The sequence below is a fragment of the Vulpes vulpes genome, chromosome 1 (assembly GCF_048418805.1).
Source record: "Vulpes vulpes isolate BD-2025 chromosome 1, VulVul3, whole genome shotgun sequence".
Lineage (NCBI taxonomy): Eukaryota > Metazoa > Chordata > Mammalia > Carnivora > Canidae > Vulpes > Vulpes vulpes.
In genome coordinates, this window is record NC_132780.1 from 192504581 (window position 1) to 192524493 (window position 19913).

Consider the following 19913-nt stretch of genomic DNA (forward strand, 5'->3'; position numbering starts at 1 on the left):
GACAGGGGCAGGGAAAGGCTATTAGCTAGAATATTTGAATCATCAAAACCTTTCTCACCAACACCAGCTAATAGTTTCGCTGTGTTTTACTCTTAGTTGGATTTTGTATGAGAAACCAAATTTTGAAGGGCACTCCATCCCCTTAGAAGAAGGAGAATTGGAACTCTCTGGTCTCTGGGGTATAGAAGATATTTTGGAAGGAAACGAGGAAGCAGAGTCCACTAAGCCTGTGGTGATTGGTTCAATCAGACATGTGGTCCAGGTAGGTTATGGGAAAACCCAGGATGATTGATTTGTTTACCAAATATTTATTGAATGCCAGGGATGATTCTTTCTTTGAGAGAAAAGTTAATTTTATGAAATAAGTGGGGAAAAATACCGATTGGTGCTCTATAGATATATTTTCTATCACTTAAGTGTTCATACACTTGAATTCAAAAAGGAACATTCTAACTGATGGGTCATTTTTTTCATAACAAATCTTGAAGGTTAATTTCTCACTCTTGTCCCGCTTCCCCATCTCCAAATGTATTTTACTTAATAACTTGATTTGGATGAATTCTATGTGAACAGATTTTTCTTCTACTTACTTTTTTTTTTTGGTTGCTGTGTTAGTTCTGATTACCTTGAGTGGCTTATAGGAGCTCCATGATGGAAAAAATAAATAATCCCCAAATAATTCAGTTGCAAGTCAACTCTGGGGTTTCGTGTGGGTTTCAGAAGAGTGGATACTTGAGGCCACCTTAGAGATTGGCTAAAATTTCTTGGTCCCTTATTTGTTGATAAGGAAGTTGTGTCAATCTTTCTTCCTGGCACTTGGGATTTGATGATTCTTTACTTTTAAAAATGTAGTTAATGGTATCTTCCAATTGGAAGATTAAAACCCTATTTGTGTAACAGAGATGGGCGTTTGGGTATAATAGGGAGATTAAGATGTTGTAAAATGAGAATGAGTAAGAGTGAGTAACAGTTTTTGGCAGAGGAAAATGCCACTTGATTCTTAAGTCAACATTTCTGAGTGACTTCAGTGATCATTGGGATTCCAAATGATTTATCTTTCAATAGTTTTAAGTAGATAATGTGATAAACCTTAAGGAAGATGTGAGGAACCTTGTTTAAAAACATCATAGTCAGTGGGATAATTTACCTGCACTTTTTATTTATTGCTCAAATAATATTGGTAATAAAGCAGTGTTTAAACATATCCCAATCCACCATCATGAGATATCCTTTCTTAATTTTTTGAAACCTCTGCTCCATCTTGGCCATAGCCCAGTCTGCTTTTTTTCTGTAGTTGTAATCATGATAATCTCAGGGTTACGAGTTCAAGCCCCACGTTGGGATCTACTACTCAAGGGAGAAACAAAACAAAAAACTGTAGTTCTCAATCCTTTTTCTCTCTCCCTACCCTTTTCCCTGAAGATCCTTTGATCAGCATCTCTCAGTGACGTGCAACTGTATCAGATTCTGGTGGGTGGGGATTTAGATGCACTCAGGAGGAGTAGGGTAAGGAAAGTGAAGCATATTGGTAAAGAGAGGCCTCCTGTTTTGTCCAGTAACCGCCACCTTAATGCCATTAATGCTTTTGATGTTACTACATGGTTTGGGGTTTCCCAAATCATTTATTTTACCTTCTTTCCATGGAACTTAATATTGCCTCCAGATGCTTAGCTATTTCAAATAATGCTGTATGAGCATTTTTTGGGGTGCATTTCATTGTTTATAAATTGCTGATTTATTTGGGGTGAATTTTTCTGAATGGTGTCATGTTAAAGAATAGGGACATTTTTAATGTTTTTTGATACATTATGATTTTTTTTTTACAGATTATGGTTGCTTGAACCATGAACACACATGACAACATATTTAGGAAGGTCACCTTTTTAGTTCATTAAATTTATTCCTTTTGGTAATGTTTGCGAGCCTCCCATAAACCAACCCGTGTGTCATTTCTTCTGTATCTCAGTTCACTTAGCTCAGCAAGATTAAAGTTCAATATATGTTCTATTAGCACTTAGGCACTGAGCCAGGAGAGGCCTTTTGAAGAGTGCTTGGTGGGCAGGATGTGCAGGGCGTGGTACACTGACCATAGTACAGAGATTTGTAAATCGTCCTAAATTTCTACCATTGCTTTAACAACTTAGACCAAACCAATGTCATAGAGGTTTGGTCATAGTCAAGGAGAGTTACCACAGGGGGTTTATGGACACAAAATAGCAACTGAGGAAGGCCCCCAGTGTGGCCCCTCTATGGACTATAGAGCCTCTGGACTTGGATAGTCATGTCCAAGTAAACCAGCTAAAACTCCAGTCACCAAGGAAGGCCAACAGTTTTTTTCAGTGAGGATGAGGGAAATAAATATGTTCCAGAACTCTAATTAAATGCATTTCTGGGGATTTTTGCTTGAATGTAACACTGAGCTATATGGCTAAAGTAACATGGCTGCCCTGCAAGGCCACATATTATTGAGTCATGGGTGAAAACAGGGAAGGGATGAATGGCAGGTGCTCTGTGAAATGCATCATGTGTATATTTCAAATTTATTTTAGAAAAAAAATTATTTTAGTTATTTGAAAAAAAAAAAAAGAGGGGACACTTGGTTGACTCAGTGGTTGAGTGCCTGCCTTCGGCTCAGGCCGTGATCCTGGAGTTCCAGGATCGAGTCCCACATTGGGCCCCCTGCATGGAGCCTGCTTCTCTCTCTGCCCTCTCTCTCTCTCTCTCTCTCTCTGTGTGTGTCTCTCATGAATAAATAAATAAATAAAATCTTTAAAAAAAAGATAATGAGCTTATTGTAAAGTACATGGCATCATTTTTATTTTATATGTATACTTTTTTTTTTCTTTCTTCAGGATTACAGAGTTAGTCAGATTGACTTATTTACAGAACCAGAAGGGTTAGGACTCCTAAATTCTTACTTTGATGACACTGAAGAGATGCAAGGGTTTGGTATAATGCAGAAGACTTGTTCCATTAAAGTACATTGGGGCACGTAAGTATTTCGTTTTAAATACAATATTAATGAAGCCTTTTGGTGAGTGTACTACTGGAAAGACTTAAGATACTCTGATCTGTTGTCCTACTAAGTAGTTCTTGACTAAAAGAGGTTGTTGTTGTTTCATTAAGGGCCGTAAAATTCTGACTGTTTTGTACCTGTGTGACCATGATTCAGTTCTCTTATAAACAATAACGATTTCTTGGGGGAAGTGCCAGGGAGGAAAAAAACCTGCACGTTTACTGTTGGGATTTCCTTATCTCAGAGGAACCTGATTCATTCGGAGCTGAGTTACAGCTTTTACTTACCTTCATGGTAATTCAAAGGAGGTAATTCAGAGCATGTGTTCCTGATATAACAGGAGGGCTGGAGGCCAGCACACATGGTACTTTCCTTCCTTGAACATTTTCACACAATGCTGTCTAGAGCCCCTCAGATGTTGGTTTCATAAATCACAGGAAACTGCAAGAGTATTTTGAAGGAAGTGGGAATATCTCAGATAGGGGAAATTAGAACAGGGAGTGCGGGTGGCGGTCCTGGGTAAGGTAGTCTCTGAAGGGGAGCGCACAGCCCAGATCGCGTGAAAGATACCCACTGCAATGCAAGGAAAACACACTGAAGCTTCTTTTTTTTTTTTTTTTTTTTTTTGAAGCTTATCTTTCATTGAAAATCTCCTCCTTTTAAGATTTCTGTGTGTGGAAAAAAAAAATATTTCTGTGTGTGTGTGTTTTCTATTAAATTCATAATATATTCAGTCATAATATATATCATTTATAAACATATATTCAGGGAAGGCTCAAAAGTTTTTGTCGATGGGATATGCATAAGATAACGCCTATGTAATGTGTCAGATGGCAAATACTACAGGAAACGTGCGTTGGAGAGAGGAGCAGTGGTAGTGCCATTTTGAATAGGATGGTCAGGGAGGTGTCTGTTGACATTTTAAGTGGAGGCCCAGAGGAAGTGAGGGAATCAGCCTTGGGGAGGCCTGGGTGGGGAGGGTCAGGGGGCGAGTCACTGGCAGGAAGCGATTGCAAAGCCCTGCTGGGCGGGTTTGGGGAACTGTCAGGAGGTCAAGGTGGCTAAGCAGTGAGCTGGGAGGACCGGAATGGGAGAGAGGCCTCATGTTAGGCCTTGGGAGCGATGTTAGATTACTCCACGTTACATGGGTGATCATGGGAGGATTTTGATCTAACTTGTGCTTTTGAGAGCTCACTCTGGCTACTATGTAGAAAACAGATTGTAAAGAGGCAAGGGTGGAAACAAGCCAGTTGAGAGGCAAGTGCAATTGTATAGGCAAGAGGTTTTAAGGGCTTAGAAGGTGCGGGTGGGAAGCGGTCAGATTCTGGATACATTTTCCTAGTAGAACTGTCAACATTTGCTGACAGACTGTATGTGAGGTGTGAGGGGCTGAGCTCTATCTAGGGTTTGGGCCCCTAGCATTTATTGGGATGGAGAAAACAGGAGTTCGGCATTAGAGAGGGAAAGTTGGACATGCCAACTGTACATTCAAGCGAGAGGACACGAAGGCAACCAGAGTTCAGGAGGGAAGCTGGAGATAGAAATTCGGGAGTCATCGGCCTGGAGAAGGTATTTAAAGCCTGCACTGCACAGATCTCAAAGGCAGTACAGGAGCTGTCTGAGCCCTGGGCATGTTTATTTTTGACAGTTGGGAAGAAAAGGAGGAGTCTAAACAAAGAAAAGAGCTTCATCTCTTGCTGCCTTTAATTATTTTTTTCACATCAAAGAGATGTGTATATCTCATTTCTCAAAGTATTCATATTAAGTTGAGAATTACCACTTTCCTTGGAAAAGAATGAAATCGTCGTCTGCTATATGTTCATCTTGGTGCCTGGAAGGTTTCATGACTCAGGCTTGGGCTCTGTTGAAGCTTAATGAGTTACACCGAAGTAATGTTTCTTACCTTTAAAGTTACTTTAACTCGTCTCACAGTGGGTCGTCACAAACCTGCGGTGGTGTCCAATTTATGATGGCTTGCATGGCAATGGACATCTTTTTTTTCCTGGTCATCATTTCTGTTGCCATTAGGGTAATAGAAAACTGCTTTGGATGTCAGTTCAAAGTGGGGTCCTTGAACTTGGTTGGTCGGCCTTGGGAATGGTCACTAGTATTTTTATAGATTTGCCGCGGGAGTCTTGCTGGGTTGGGAGAATTCAAGTGATAGTAAACACCTGTGCTCACTTTGCTTCTAATGGTGCACTGGTGCCCTGAACCAGTAGAGAGAAGTCTTTGCTTGTGAGGGACTTCCTTAGATTCCATTAGGAGATTTGTTCCAGGGCCCATTTACTGTGGGTTAAACTCTCCTACACGTACACAAAATAAGGGTATGGCTTGTCAAATTCTTAACTTGGAAACATGAGTAATTTCTAAAATTTTCTTTCAGAAATTCTTTTCTATCGAATGTAATTTGTTTTTAAACTTCTGTTTTAAGACCTGGCTAATACAAAAAAAAAAAAAAAAAAAAAGACCTGGCTAATACTATACCCATCCTCCTGGAGGTGAGGGTATACCTTTTGGTGGTGGTGGTATGTGGGGGGGGGTATATTTCTAATAAAAACAAAGAATTTTAGAACTTTAAAGGGAGCATAAAGAACATGTGTTTAAGGAAGACTGGCTTTAGTCGTTTTCTCGGGGTTAGGATTAGTTGTTAGCAGAACAGGTACTCGAATGCCGGTGTTCTGAAGTCAGGGGATAGTTTTAATAGCCAAATATCCTTTGATCAATTTTACTGTGAAGTATTTGATATACACAGAAGATGATATACATGTGTGAGTTATGAAGCCTGGTAGTAAGACCCATCCCCGTGTGGCCACCACCTGACTTAGGACCTCACCATTACCAGCACTGCCACAGCACCCTGCGTGGCCCAGCCTGAGCCCAGCCCCCTGACTCCTCCACACGCGTAGCCTCTCTCTGGAGTTCTGTGTTATTCTCATACCCTTCTTTTATAGTTCTGTCCCTGCAATATTTTAGGTCGGCTGTCATAGGGAATATGCCACAATCTGGTTTTGTCTCTGAGTGTTTCCTGATATCATTTAACTTGTTCCCGTATTGCCTGGATTTTCTGTATTGTATGGGTTAGGACTAGAGGCATGATGAGATGCAGATGTGGGAAGGACCCTTCTTAAGGGTAATGCTACATATGCATGTTGCATAAAAGGTGGCATGTGCTAACCAGCTTCCCATTAACCATAACTGAGTTTGGTTGCTTGGTTAAATTGGTGCCTCTTACAAGTCTCCACCCTAAAGGGACATTTTTCCCCTTTGAGATTCATAGCTCCCCCTCTTTAGAATAACCTCAAAGTTGGCATATACATATTCAATCTTTTGAACATCCAGTTGGTTTCTGTAAAGAGCCAGCATTCATACGTAGCCATTTCTGAGGATCCAGCTGGAAATACTGTGGGTGTTTTTTGTTTCTTTAAGAACAAGTGAACAAGACCAATTTTTCTTGTGTGGCTAGAAGGTATTTCTAAAAGAATAATCACAAAATATTTTTTTCACAAAATATTTTTAATCAATATATGGATAACCATTGTAAACATACAAATGGCTATTATTGAAATAATAACATTTTTAGACAATTTTTTTAAAAAAGCTCACACTTTATAGTTATACTTTATACACTTTATAGTTTAATAATCATGTAGGTAAAAGCTCATTACCTAAGTACATGGGAAAATATGAGCACCTTTAGAGACTGAAATAAAACTGCCTGAAGATAGTTTCCCCCTTTCCTGCTGGCCTCATGAATAATGTAGTTTGTTGGAATAGAACTTAGGAAGAATGAATCATGCTGTGTATGAGTTTTCAGATTCCAAAGTCCACCCAACATTGATAAGTGTGGGTTTGAGCTTCCCCACAGGCCTTTCTTGCTCACCCAGGACGCTGTCTTTTCCGCTGTGTCAGTTTGTGTTCACTTTTCTGACAGATTCCCCCTTTACCCCAATTTACCTTCCTTCCAGAAATGTTACATGACTAAATCACATGCTGCAAGAAACGTGTTCAGTAGCAGATGAATAAACGCCCTCAACTCAGACTGTAGAAGGGAAGACCTCCTGAAGGGGTCCTGTGCTTAGCGACACCTCCGGTTCTCATAAGCACTTGCTTAGGCTGCTGAGTTTACAGAAAGTTCCACCCATTTACTTGTGAGGACTCAGACCCCAAGGCCCTTGGTAGCCTAATAGCACCATTTCTGATGAAATGCCGCTGTTTAGTTAGGGTGTGGAGTCCATGCGTGGTGTTCCTGGGAGAGCTTTGAGCTCTAAAAAATGTGTAACGCATCCCTACCTGTGATGCCTTGGATGTAGGGAAGTTTAAAGAACCCCCTTAGCCTCTGTTTTCTTGTGGTTTAGGGCATTGCAGTGCCTTTTTTTTAAAGATAAGCCTCCCCCCCCCCCACCTTAATTTTTTATTGAAGTCTATGTAATAATATTTGTAAAAAAAATGGTGCAAGACAAATCGTAAGCATATACCCTGAGTGAACTTTTGAAGTGTAAACATCATCTAGATCAAGAAAGAGAACATTACCAGTATCTCAGAAGCTTCCTCCTGCCATCCTCTTACCCCCGATACAACTATTACCCTGACTTCTAACCATGTGGATTAATTAGTTTTGATCACCCACACATACACCACTCTGTCAACGTGTGTGTGTGTGTGTGTGTGTGTTGAGGGGTCTTCAGTAGGATTTCCAGCGTCAATCCCTGTATAATTAGTGAGTGTAGAGAAGCAACTGATTTATCCAAGGACGTCTTTAACAAAAACCCATCACCCAGAATGTGCGTTGGGCCAAAACTGGGAACCAGAAGAAGGCAAAGAGGGAGAATCGAGCTCATTTTGCTGGTAACAAATGTGATTTACAGCCACTCTCTTCTTGGCGCCGTGTTCTGGGGAAGGTGGACTTCTCCGGCTAGTACGCTAGCGAGGTACCAGGGAAGGGAGAGGAGGAGTGATCACCATCCTTGTGAACGAAGGGGGCGCGTTACTACCTCCCGTACAGGAAAAGTCCCATCTCCACCACCTCGCCTTCCCCAGAATTCTCCCCGGAACTAAGAAATTACAAGACTGCTAAAGAGGCAGTTCTAACTGGCATGATTCTCTGGTTTCCTGGTTTCTAGCACATTAAAGGAAGGTGGGGCTTCTGGTTCTCTGACCACAGCAGAAGTGACAGCTGACAAGCCTGATAAAAGGGTGTGGTATTGAAAAGCCGTAAAAATCAGATGCAAGAACTCAAAAAGCTTTTGGGCCTGGGAACAAGCAGCCCTCCCGCCCTGCAGAGCCCCCAGGACACCACTGTGCATTGTCACGCTCCTGGTGATGATCCTAAGTCGTTGTAAAAAGCGTAAATTATGTGCACTTTCTGGCATGAGAAAAACTGCTACCAAAAACCGGTTAGGAGCCTGGCTCGGGGACAGCGGGGCTCAGCCCAGCACCTGGTACTTGCAGCTGTGTGGCCCCGGGCAACTTACTCAGCCTCATCCGTAAAACGGGGACAGTAGTGTCCCTTCCTCATAGCACCGTTGTGTGCGTTGGATCAGATTCCAGGTGGCATTCCGCGTACGCTCTGGGTAGATGCTACCGGTTAGTAGTTTTGGGCCCTGTGACAAATGAATAGGTGAAACATCCGGTTCTGTGGTTACAAATGACATGTCGCCTCTTAAAACAAGGCTCGAGTTTCCTAGCCAGGGCCTCTCTACGTCCGTACGGGGCCACAGAATAGCTACTGCTCTTACTGGGAGTGATAGAGACATTTACGCTTTGAAGCAGCGAATAACAGACATAGAAGTAACAGGACAAAACCATAAGGAAACAGGTAAAAGGTCAAGAGGAGGAGGAGCAGATAATGGCCTCTTCCTCCGTGAATCTAACGTTGCTCTGGTGTCCGAGCGCAGGCGAACACGGCCCCGACACACGTCATCCCGTTCTTTTCCTTTCCCCTCAGTGGGGTCCTGCGGGCCCTGGAAACAAATGATGAGTCCTCTCTCTTCTCTCTTGGTTCTTATCTAGGTGGCTCATTTATGAAGAACCTGGATTTCAGGGTGTGCCTTTTGTCCTGGAACCTGGTGAATACCCCGACTTATCCTTCTGGGATACAGAAGAGGCGTATATTGGGTCCATGCGGCCTCTGAAAATGGTAAAAATGAAATCTAACACAAGGTTCCGGGGGTCTGATTCTTGGTCAGGTTGACCCTGAGAATTCACAGGCTGTGACTTCGAAGCAATAAAACCGACTTTTTTTTTTTTTTTTAAGAACACAGCTCTGTAGTAGCCAGAACCTTCCACTAGACGGAAGTAATAGGAAGGATAGCTTGCTGGACGCTCTACATGAAAACCTGGGGCTAAGCCCAGGTTCTCTGCGTTTGGGGCACTCCTGGCCTTGCAGAGCCGTGGGCAGGCGCACAAAGCTCCAGCCCAGCGGTGGCTTAGGAAGTGAAGACAGTGAAGAATTAAACCTTTGTGGAAAACTCTGGAAGGACAGATGACATCCACCTTGGAGGTGATGTGACCCGGAAGGGCCATGATTAGGAGAGCTTCATGCTCAATCAAGTTGGGTCTTAGAAAGCAAGCAGGACCGTGTTAGATGGAGATGTGGGGAGGGTTCTGCGTGAACCCGGGCGCAGCTGGGGAAGGGCAGGGCAGGCTGGGCACCGGCCCAGTCGTGGCGACCAGAGGCGAGGGTGGACGGCAGCTTTGGGGGCTCTGGGGCTGGATGTCCAAACATCGTCCTCCCCAGTGTCTGCCTTAGAAAGGAGCCTGTGCTCGCCCGACCCTGTCCCTGTCTTTTGTCTTATTCTTTCTACCTCTTCTGCTAAACCCGAAGCCTTGGGAGGATCCAGGCTGCACCTCTCGTCCTCCGCGTTGAGCACGGTGCGTGCCACGTGGTAGTAGGTGCTCACTGACTACCCCGGGCACAAGTGAGGCTCTTGTCCCAAACATGTTTTTGAAATTGCACTTTGCGGTTGTCTTCTAGAGTTAGTTTGAATCAAATTAGAAAGTCACAGAGGTAATTTTTATCTTAATTTTAGCCCCCCTGCCAAAGCCTGTGGTTTAGTTACCTCCGTGTTTGCGGGTCCTCATGCAAAAATCATTTGCACTATAAATGACTTTTTCATTATAAATGATTTGTTTCTAAAATTCACTTTCAAAGAACAAAGTTTAGTTTTGGGAATATATGAAACAATTGTCCCAGCTTTTGAAGGCTGTTTGAAATAACTTACAAAACTGTGACGTTTATGGCTTTGGAAAAGGATGCTTTGGAAAAGGGTGCTTAGTGGTCTCCTCTTCACCCCCAATCCACAGCAGACACCTTCCAAGACCCTCAGTGGGCTCCTGAAATCACAGATGGCACGAAACCCTATATATACTAGGTCTTCTTCCTATAGGTTTATGATAAAGTTTAATTGATAAATTAAATTACAAATTTATTATAATTTACAAATTAGGCCAAAATTAAATTAGAGATGAATAGTAACTAATAATAATAAAAGAGAACAAGTATGACAATACACTGTAAAACTTATGTGAATGTGGGGTCTCTCAGAAAATATCTTCCTGTACTGTGATCGCCCTTCTTGTGATGGGGTGAGATGAGAAAGTGCCCGCCTGACAGCTGAAGTGAAGTGAGGGGCTGAGGCAACCCTAGGAGCGCTGGGCTACTCCTGACCTTCTGAGTCACGTCAGGAGGATCGTCTGCTTCCAGGCTGTCCTCGACCTGGGTAACAAACTGTAAAGTGAAAATGCAGATAATGGAGGAGGGGCTACCGCACTTGGTTGGTTAAGCTCTGCTTTGTTGATAAAATCAGCAACATTCCTTTATAATTACAGTTCATTGGGTGCATTTGAGCATCTCTGGCTACACTTTTCAAAAAGCTGTTCTATATGGGTAGAAAATAACCTCCTGACTTTCCCGCTGCCGATTCTAACTCTTGTCCTGTTTGTTATTTCTGTGTAATAATACCTTTTTCTGTGACTTATTTTTAGTGAGTTTCTTTTTCTTTGGTGGGGGGGCATTTACAAAAACCTTAATATAGGAGTGTAGCCACTCCTCCCACAGACCCCTCCTTTGGGCTACTTTCAATTCATCTAACAGTTCCTCTGATTACTTCAAGAGTCCTCCAGACCATATTGTGAACTTGTGGGAACTCAACAGTTTTGTAAGCCGTGGGCTGCAAAATCAAGTACCTGCAGGGGCCAGACAGCAAACAGACCTGAGCGAGGGTGGCTGGGAGTTGGATTGAGAGAGTGGTGCAGACGGGCAAACGGGGCGCAAGCCCTGGCTGGAGAATGAGCCCAGTGGAGAGGTAGTAAGTGCACAAGGGGAGGGTCGCTGCCTCTCAGAATCTTCATCTTAAGAGAAATGAGAGAGATCCATTTTTGTAAGACATTTTCTGAGTTAAAAACAAACTACACAATGCAGCTTATTGGGTTAAAAAACAGACCTACCATGCAGATTCAGCTTATAGACCACCTCTGCTGTACACGGTCTTCCTCATTCTTCATCTGCACCGTTGGTGACTTCAGAGCTGTTGCAACAGAAATTAAACCAGATGCACTCATGCTGGGAGGTTCACCGCCGTGGGTGATGTAAAATGGGAACCTGTCAATGGAGAACCGTTTTTCTTACTGTATTATTTTTCTTTTCAGGGTGGACGTAAAGTCGAATTCCCTACAGATCCAAAGGTAAACATGTATATACTTTTATTCCCATGCCATCCCCATGAAGATCATATTTACGTGATTTTACGTAGCAACCTCCATAAAACATAACTGCAGCTAGAGGAAGTTGTCCCAGCTGACACATACCATCGTTCAGACTGGAAGATGATACTAATGGCACTGATAATCACTCACAGTATGTGTAGCCATGGCCTAAAAGGTCGATTGTTGTATTAAGTTTATAACTTGTGGTTGTATTTACTAATTGCGGGGCCTGCTGCTGCTTGCCAGTTAGCCAGGAAAAAACTTAGTTCTCAAGACAAGATCTCCCTCTCTGCTATTTCTACTTTCCACATTTATGACATTTATATTTTGTCTTTTTTTTTTAAGTAGGCTCCACACCCAACTCCACACCCTCATGACCCTGAGGTCAAGAGTTGAGTTGCGTGCTCTACCAACGAATCTAGTCAGGAGCCTCTGGATTTCATTATTTTATTTTATTTTATTTTATTTTATTTTATTTTATTTATTTTATTTTATTTATTTATTCGTGAGAGACACAGAGAGAGAGGCAGAGACACAGGCAGAGGGAGAAGCACGCTCCATCCGGGGAGCCCTATGTGGGACTCGATCCCAGGACTCCAGGATCACACCCTGGGCTGAAGGCAGACGCTCAACTGCTGAGCCACCCAGTAGTCCATGGATTCCATTTGTTTTTTTGTTTTTTTGTTTTTATGATAGTCACAGAGAGAGAGAGGCAGAGACACAGGCAGAGGGAGAAGCAGGCTCCATGCACCGGAAGCCCGACGTGGGATTCGATCCCGGATCTCCAGGATCGCGCCCTGGGCCAAAGGCAGGCGCTAAACCACTGCGCCACCCAGGGATCCCCTGGATTCCATTTTTAAGGCAATGGGGGAGTCTCTGATTCCTTAGTTTGTCCTAAGCAAAATCCTAAATATGGGTTTTCAACATTGAACAAAAACCAATTTTTTTAGACCAATTATTTATAATCTATCATTTGAACCTGTCTTTGGGCTGCACCACATCAGGATAAAAATTCTGAGTTTTAAAGTGATAAAATACTGCTATTTAGTTAATTAAAAAATTATCAGAAAGTTTTGTGTTCTAGGACTTAGTGGTATTAAATGACTGATTTAATGTTTAGCTGTTGAGATCTTTAACTTCTTACAATTACTGGCATATCTCATCTCTGTTATAGGTAGTTATTTATGAAAAGCCTTTCTTTGAAGGAAAATGTATGGAACTAGAAACAGAAATGTGTAGTTTTATCACGGAAGCAGGTGAAACAGAGGAAACGACAGATGACAGTTCTCCATTTACGTCTGTGGGCTCAATGAAAGTTCTGAGAGGAATGTAAGTAGATGGGAGGAGCCAGAGGGGTTTCTTTTTTATCCCTTTAGTGAAGTAGTATCACGTTCCCCCACCACCACTGCCACCACCCAAAAACCATTACAAATAACATGATACAGTGAATTTTAAACATGTTTTCAGCTAACTGTGACCCGGATTTGACATGGCAGTTCGAGGGGATGGTTTGGGGCCAGTTGAACAAGGCTGATAAATTAGTCCGGACTGATCATATTTACATCTTGTTTATTAATATTATGCTCCATACCATTGAGCTGTTAGTTTGCTATTTTTATGACATTTTATACTTTATAGATCTTACGTATTTCCTTTAGAAGTATACACTAAAAATGGTCTTGTAAATAGACAAAAATATATAATAATTACTCATTGAAGAAAGTTTATCCAGTTTTCTTTGCTGTAGTTTTTTTTTTTTTTAAAGATTTATTTATTAGAGAATGAGTGGAGGCAGGGCTTGATCCTAAGACCCTGAGATCATGATCTGAGCCAAAAATCAAGAGTCAAGATACTTCACCTACCGAGCCACCCAAGTGCTCCTGCTGAAATTCTTTTGAGTCGTTCTTATTAAACATACACACACACACACACACACACACGCACACACACACACTCACACTCCCTATACTCCTTTACAGAACTTTGATGTATATTTCTTAGGTTGTTCTTTAGGGGACCATTCTATTAGTCTCTTAAATTTCAGAAAAGAATTCCGATGGTTGTAATGCATGAATCTGTGTCTAGCTTCATAACTATTAGAAATTGTTAATAAAACTGATAAACACATGGGAAAAATTTTAGCGCTAATGTAAATTACTACTCCTTCATGTTCTTTCTGTTGCAGTTGGGTTGCTTATGAGAAGCCTGGATTTACAGGTCATCAGTATTTGCTTGAAGAAGGGGAGTACAAGGACTGGAAAGATTGGGGAGGTTACAATGGAGAACTTCAGTCTTTACGACCTATATTAGGTGTAAGTTAAAGAAAAGCTGATGGCTAATACTTGATATTTTTTGAATAATGAATGGCTAGCCTTTGAACTTTGAATTTTTTTTTCTTAATAGGATTTTTCAAATGCTCACATGATAATGTACAGTGAAAAAAACTTTGGATCCAAAGGTTCCAGTATTGATGTGTTAGGAATTGTTGCTAACTTAAAGGAGACCGGATATGGATTGAAGACACAGTCTATTAATGTACTGAGTGGAGTGTAAGTGAAATGACCCTGTTGGGATTTTAAACACTTTTACCTTGGGTTGTATTAAACTAATAGTGTCTGGGACACAGAGTAGACAATAAATAAACATACCAACATTACATCAGTCATTTAATAAATACTGCCACAATATTTTCATAACTGCTTTTTAAAATCCTTCTCATATAATCTTTTTTTTCATGTGTAATATAATACTGCAGTAGACTTTTGGGTTTCATGATAGTAGAAACCCACAGATTCACTTCTCTTATCGTTCTGCATGGGAAGAGCTCCTGGATTTCTTAAGATGGGAATCAAATAAAAAATAACAATCTAACACCAGAAAACAGAGGTTGGGGTAAAGTCCCATTCAATTTTCCTCTAGTCCTTTCAGGGGAGGAAAAATTTTCTTATACCATCAAGATTCTTCTAGCTGGTGTAAGGATTAAATTGACATAAGATAGATTACATGAGATGACAAGAGGAAAAAAACCCCACCGAAGTTTATTTACATGCTCACGGAGGCCCAGTAATGAAATTGAGACCCAAAGAAATGACCAAGGCAGGCAGTTTTTATATGTTTTAGACAGAGAGACAATATATTTGTGAGGAATTGACAGGATAAAACTTGTTTGGAAGCTTCAATTAGTAAGGAATTCTAAACAGAATTTGGGCTAATGTAAATTATTAAAGGTTTGTTTTTCTGGCCTTCTCAGCTCTAAATCCCTGTCTCTGGTGATGAGGGTGTGTCTCTACCTCCAGGTACAGGGAGGGCACCTTTCACATGGGAGATTTATTTCCTGCTTTCAGGAGGACAGAGGAGGGTCTGAATGTCTTTACACAGGCTGTTTAAGCAACTTTACTTTGAAATAATCAATATGCCATTGTGGTACTTTTGGGGGTAGCCTGCCCTCAGCCCCTATATCCTACACCTGCTTCATCTTATTTCTTCACTATCATTTTGACAGAAAAATTACTGTTTCAATGTACCTGGAGTTCGCCATTGAATGCTTTATTAATGTAAAGCTTTTATTTAAATTTATTTTATTTTATTTAATGTAAGCTTTTATTGAAAGATGATCAGTCAAGATTCTTTGGGATGCACACAACTACAAGCCAACCTAAATTGGTATAAGTTTAAAAAAAATGGAATTTATCGGCCTCCATAACTTAAAAGTTTTTTGAGAGATTTTGCCGCAGTCGTGGCTGGATATAGGGTGTAGACGCTGTCATTAGAACTTGCTCTCTTGTCTCTTGATTGGGCTTTTCTTCTGTGCTGGCTTTGATGGAGGCAGGCTACTTCCATCTGGTGCCCTATGGCAGCATCATCTGCCTTTTGCTCTTCTCACTGTGTCCAGTGGAAAGAGCTTCTCTTTGCCACAAAGGTTCCAAGTTTAACATTGATTCTCTCAGCTTGGGTTGTATGTACCTGCCTGAACCAAGCACCGTAGTCACAGAGATGATGGTACCTGGGTTATGTGCCCAGTCCTGGAGCAGGATAGGCTCTGTCCCACAGGAGCCACTGATAGGTGATCTATCCCCTATTCTGGGGTGAGTTGATCCCCAGAAATATCAGAAAGAATGGGGACAGATATCAGATGGGCAAAACAGGTGTCTATTAAAAGAAGTTAAACAATCGTCCTTATTATCCAGGTTGACGTCAGTTATATATAAGTGAGAGTATTCTTAAATAATTATATGAAATTATTTGACATTGGTTCTGTTGAAAGTATTTGATGGGGGATCCCTGGGTGGCGCAGCGGTTTGGCACCTGCCTTTGGCCCAGGGCGCGATCCTGGAGACCCAGGATCGGGTCCAACGTTGGGCTCTCGGTGCATGGAGCCTGCTTCTCCCTCTGCCTATGTCTCTGCCTCTCTCTCTCTCTGTGTGACTATCATAAAAAAAAAAGAAAAAAAGAAAGAAAGTGTTTGATGTTAGGGTTTTTGTTTTGTTTTGTTTTTATGTCATGAGTAACCTAGGCTATTGGGATCATTGTAACCTCAATTGTATCATGTTTCACGGAGCCTCCCATAGGATCCCTGGATATCGGAGTAGGGTTTATGATGTAATATGCTTTTACTGTTAGTGATATTCGCCAAATCCTTGTGTAGGTTGTTGCTTGTGGCACCATCTTGGCAGGGTGACATCTGGGACTTCTCGGTCTTCATTCTTAGCAGGAAATGCCTCCTAACTGGGTCCTGCCATGGAGCCCTAACATTTTACAATCTGCTGTAGACAAAAGGCATGGTACAGCAGAAGTCATCTGAAATGTTGCCACGGCCCTCTAGTATTTGAGATTACCTTTAAAGTTCACTATTTAGAAGGAAAATAGTGACCGACTCAGTCTCGAAAAACAGTTGTATGTTTTGGAGCTCACAGGTGTATCGGCGGCATGAGTCCGAGTCCAGTCATGCTAGCAGAGGAAGCAGAAGGAAGCCGGGTAGCGTTCCCTTAGGGCATTTATGTACATTATGCTTGTGCCCAGCGCCAGTCTTTTTTTTTTTTTTTAATCCAATTTTTGTTTACTTGAAGTCAGTTTCCTTTATAAAACGTTGTTTTTATAGGTTTCGATTTTTAGTCCTTTAGAGCTGTATTTCCTGCCAGGCTTTCTCTCTGGTTATAGCAGTTGAGTTGTGGTATTGGGGGAAGTTGAAAGGAGGTGTGCACACATCACTCCCCCATCACCACCACTTCCTTTTAAATTGTGTGGTTGTAGAAGGGCTTCTGTAAACCAGGACCAGCTGCTTCCTCGCGGTTCACTGGGTTGGTTATTGGACAAATACTTACTGAGGTCTGTTATGTGCAAAGCATTGTATGGTGTCCTCACAGAGGTTACAGTATTCATATAAAACATAATCATTGCTACAAAAGACCTGGAGATTACGTGCTCCGGGAATCTACTGAGCAGAGAGAGGTTACTTTCCAGTTTCTACACCGGGAAGACTTTGGCCCAAGAGCTGGTGTGGGACCTGGTCCTTGTGGGCTAGGGAGGCCGAGGTGTGCCCACACGAGGGAGGAAGACTAGCCTCTTTGTTTTTAATGGTTTCAAAGAAGAATGATTTCAATGACTTTATTCTTCTTGGTAAATAAGATTTTACTTTGGTTCCTCACGTCTCAGGATGGAACCCGAAAACTTTTCAGGAAACCTTTTTGAGGTTCTTGTTCTGGGTGTCTCCCAGGAGGTGCACTCTCCTATCACACGGGCAATAAATTCCCCGGGCAGTCAACTCATGTTTAGCTCAGAGACCAGCCTTCGGGAAGGATGCTCATGAATCCAACTGAGGTTTCGAGAACTGGATTCCGCTTCTATTGCAACATCAGGAGACACTCCCTGTTCCAGCTCTACTCATCATTTTCACGTTGTGCTATCTCGTTCAAATGGCGGAAACGGAGCTAACTTTTTTTTTTTTTTAAGATTAAGAACAAAAGGAAATATTTCTAGAGTCCAGCTTAAAAAATTAAAAGTGCTGTTGTTTGAATTTCTTTTTCCTTTTCCCTTCCATGGAAGGGCCAGGCTGCCCTGCCGCCCTTAAGCTCCGAGCAGTGATTGCAGCAGCCTGGGACCTGCTGGTACTTGTACTCGTTCTCTCCCCACCACCCCCACCAACCTTATAAACGAGAAGTGTTGATTCATGTGTACAGAATATGTTTAAACAAGGACAGTAAAGAATCTTCTTCTTACGAGTCTCGAGTATAAGTTATAGTTATACCCAAGAATCTCAGATCTGAGTTGTTTTTTTGTTTTTTTTAACCCCCCTATTAATGGGTGATGCATCTGGGGCTACATCTTGGAAGGAAAAGAACACTACTGTCAATTCAAGTAACATCTTGATAAGTAGTTTGTTTTAACCTCCATGAATTAGATAAGTTTATGTGGTGTCAGGTGTTTCCTTACAAGTGATTTAGTTTTATAGGGAAATAGAGCATTCTCACTTGTTAGTGATTTGAAAAAAAAATAATCTGGATTTTTGTTAAAGGACTAAAGAAGCTGGATTAAAGCTTCCTCCCAGGCTTGCTGAGCTGCCTTCTCTCCTCTGTTCCATTCCATCTCTTCCCATTCACAGCCTTTTCCCCTCCAAACCGGAAGTCAATCAAGCAAAAAAAAGGCCTTTTTAACCCTCTGTTAACCCTGGACAAGTCACTCCCCGCTCAGAACAAACAACAAATAATTCCATGTGATACTTCTCAGCTACCTGTAAATTCTGTAACTTTTTACAGATACAGAGCCTGCCAGGAATACTTTTTTCTGATATGACTTAACCTCTTTTTTCCCCTCTCTCTTCTCTTTTCTTCCTTCCCTTCTTTTCCTTCCTTTCTTTCATCCTGGTTTTTGTAGATACTCTTGCTGTGCAGATATTCCTCCTCACACAGTAGGATTCCATGCTCTTACTTAGTTGTCACTTCTTTTCACAAGCCAAAGGCCATGTGAGCAAAGGCAGCGCACCCAGGCTCCCAGGAGCTGTATAACCTCACACGATGTCAGCACTGGGATCCTGGCCAACCTCCTTACCTATAAATGAAAATACGATCTTTCACAAAGATTAAGTGACCCCTTCAACATTATCTGGAAGTGAATGTCATGACCATAGCTGGAACGAGGTCTCCTAACTCCTCACCTCACCATGCTAAAGGATAGGTCTTAAAGACTGCTAATGAGGTTCTGAAGTGGGGGAGCAGTATTTTCTGAAATGGGCTGACTGGTCTTCCAGCACTTACTCTGTTCAGATGGTCGGAAGTGCACGTACAGACGTTAGCCATTATAAGCTACTTGATCCTGGAGATTTTTGCAGTGTTCTTTTTCTCCTTAGTTGCTGTTCATTTCCTAAATAATGCCTGTATTTGAGTTTTTGTCTAAGGTCAAGCCCCTTTGGCAGTATAATCGTAATCTGTTCTAGTTATGAAGTGTGTGGACTGTTTTAAGTGTGGCTCAATGGAAGAATAAATGAAAGGAAACCTGATAGGGGAAATGGCAGCCTGGGTCATGAAAGAGCATGGGGAGCCTTGGGAAACACAGTCATGGCCCAGTCATCCTTGGCCACTAATCAGCTGTGTCACCCTGGACAAGTTATTCCCCACTCAGAAAATGCCAACAAATAATTCCTTGTGATACTTCTCAGCTGTTTGTAAATTCAAGGGCAAGGATCGTCTTTTTCATCCTTGCATGCCGAGTGCCATCTAGTTCCTGGCACATGATAAATGGCCAGGTGACGTTTGTTGAAAGAATCAATGAATTCACTTTTCTGTGTCTTAAGGTTTTCCTTTCTGTAAAATAGATTAAGTGGGGTCATAGATGTGAAAGCATTTTGGAAAGTTTTGAGTATAAATGCAGGCATATAGGTATTATTCCTTTCAGCGGTGAGCAGATCAGTAGGGCAGCAGATGAACTCAGGAGGAGACGCTGAGTTAGCTCTTGAATATAACAGAAGTGAAAACCTTTTAAAGACTATCTTTGGCTAGAAAGTAGCATCACATCAATAAGTTGGTTTTGTTGATTATCCTCTGAGTGTAGGTCACTTGTGAGGCAACAAAAGAAAACATCCCAGAAGAGATTTTAGTATCTGAGTGTTTGTTCAGTTTTGCTTACTGTGCATAGACACATCACGACAGAAATCCTATTCCAAATAAAATTTTAATTACTTAGCTGTATTTTTTTGTTTGTT

General features: G+C 41.8%; 1 protein-coding gene across 1 annotated transcript in view; it reads left to right on the forward strand.

Moving 5' to 3' along the window:
• LOC112925116 (beta/gamma crystallin domain-containing protein 1) overlaps positions 1-19913 on the forward strand; it is a 48095-nt gene that overhangs the window by 12925 nt on the left and 15257 nt on the right. The window contains exons 5-11 of the mRNA XM_072738174.1: positions 97-262; positions 2853-2992; positions 9026-9152; positions 11663-11698; positions 12894-13048; positions 13905-14031; positions 14123-14268. Of these exons, the coding sequence (XP_072594275.1) occupies positions 97-262; positions 2853-2992; positions 9026-9152; positions 11663-11698; positions 12894-13048; positions 13905-14031; positions 14123-14268 (897 nt within the window). The remainder of the gene's footprint in view (positions 1-96; positions 263-2852; positions 2993-9025; positions 9153-11662; positions 11699-12893; positions 13049-13904; positions 14032-14122; positions 14269-19913) is intronic.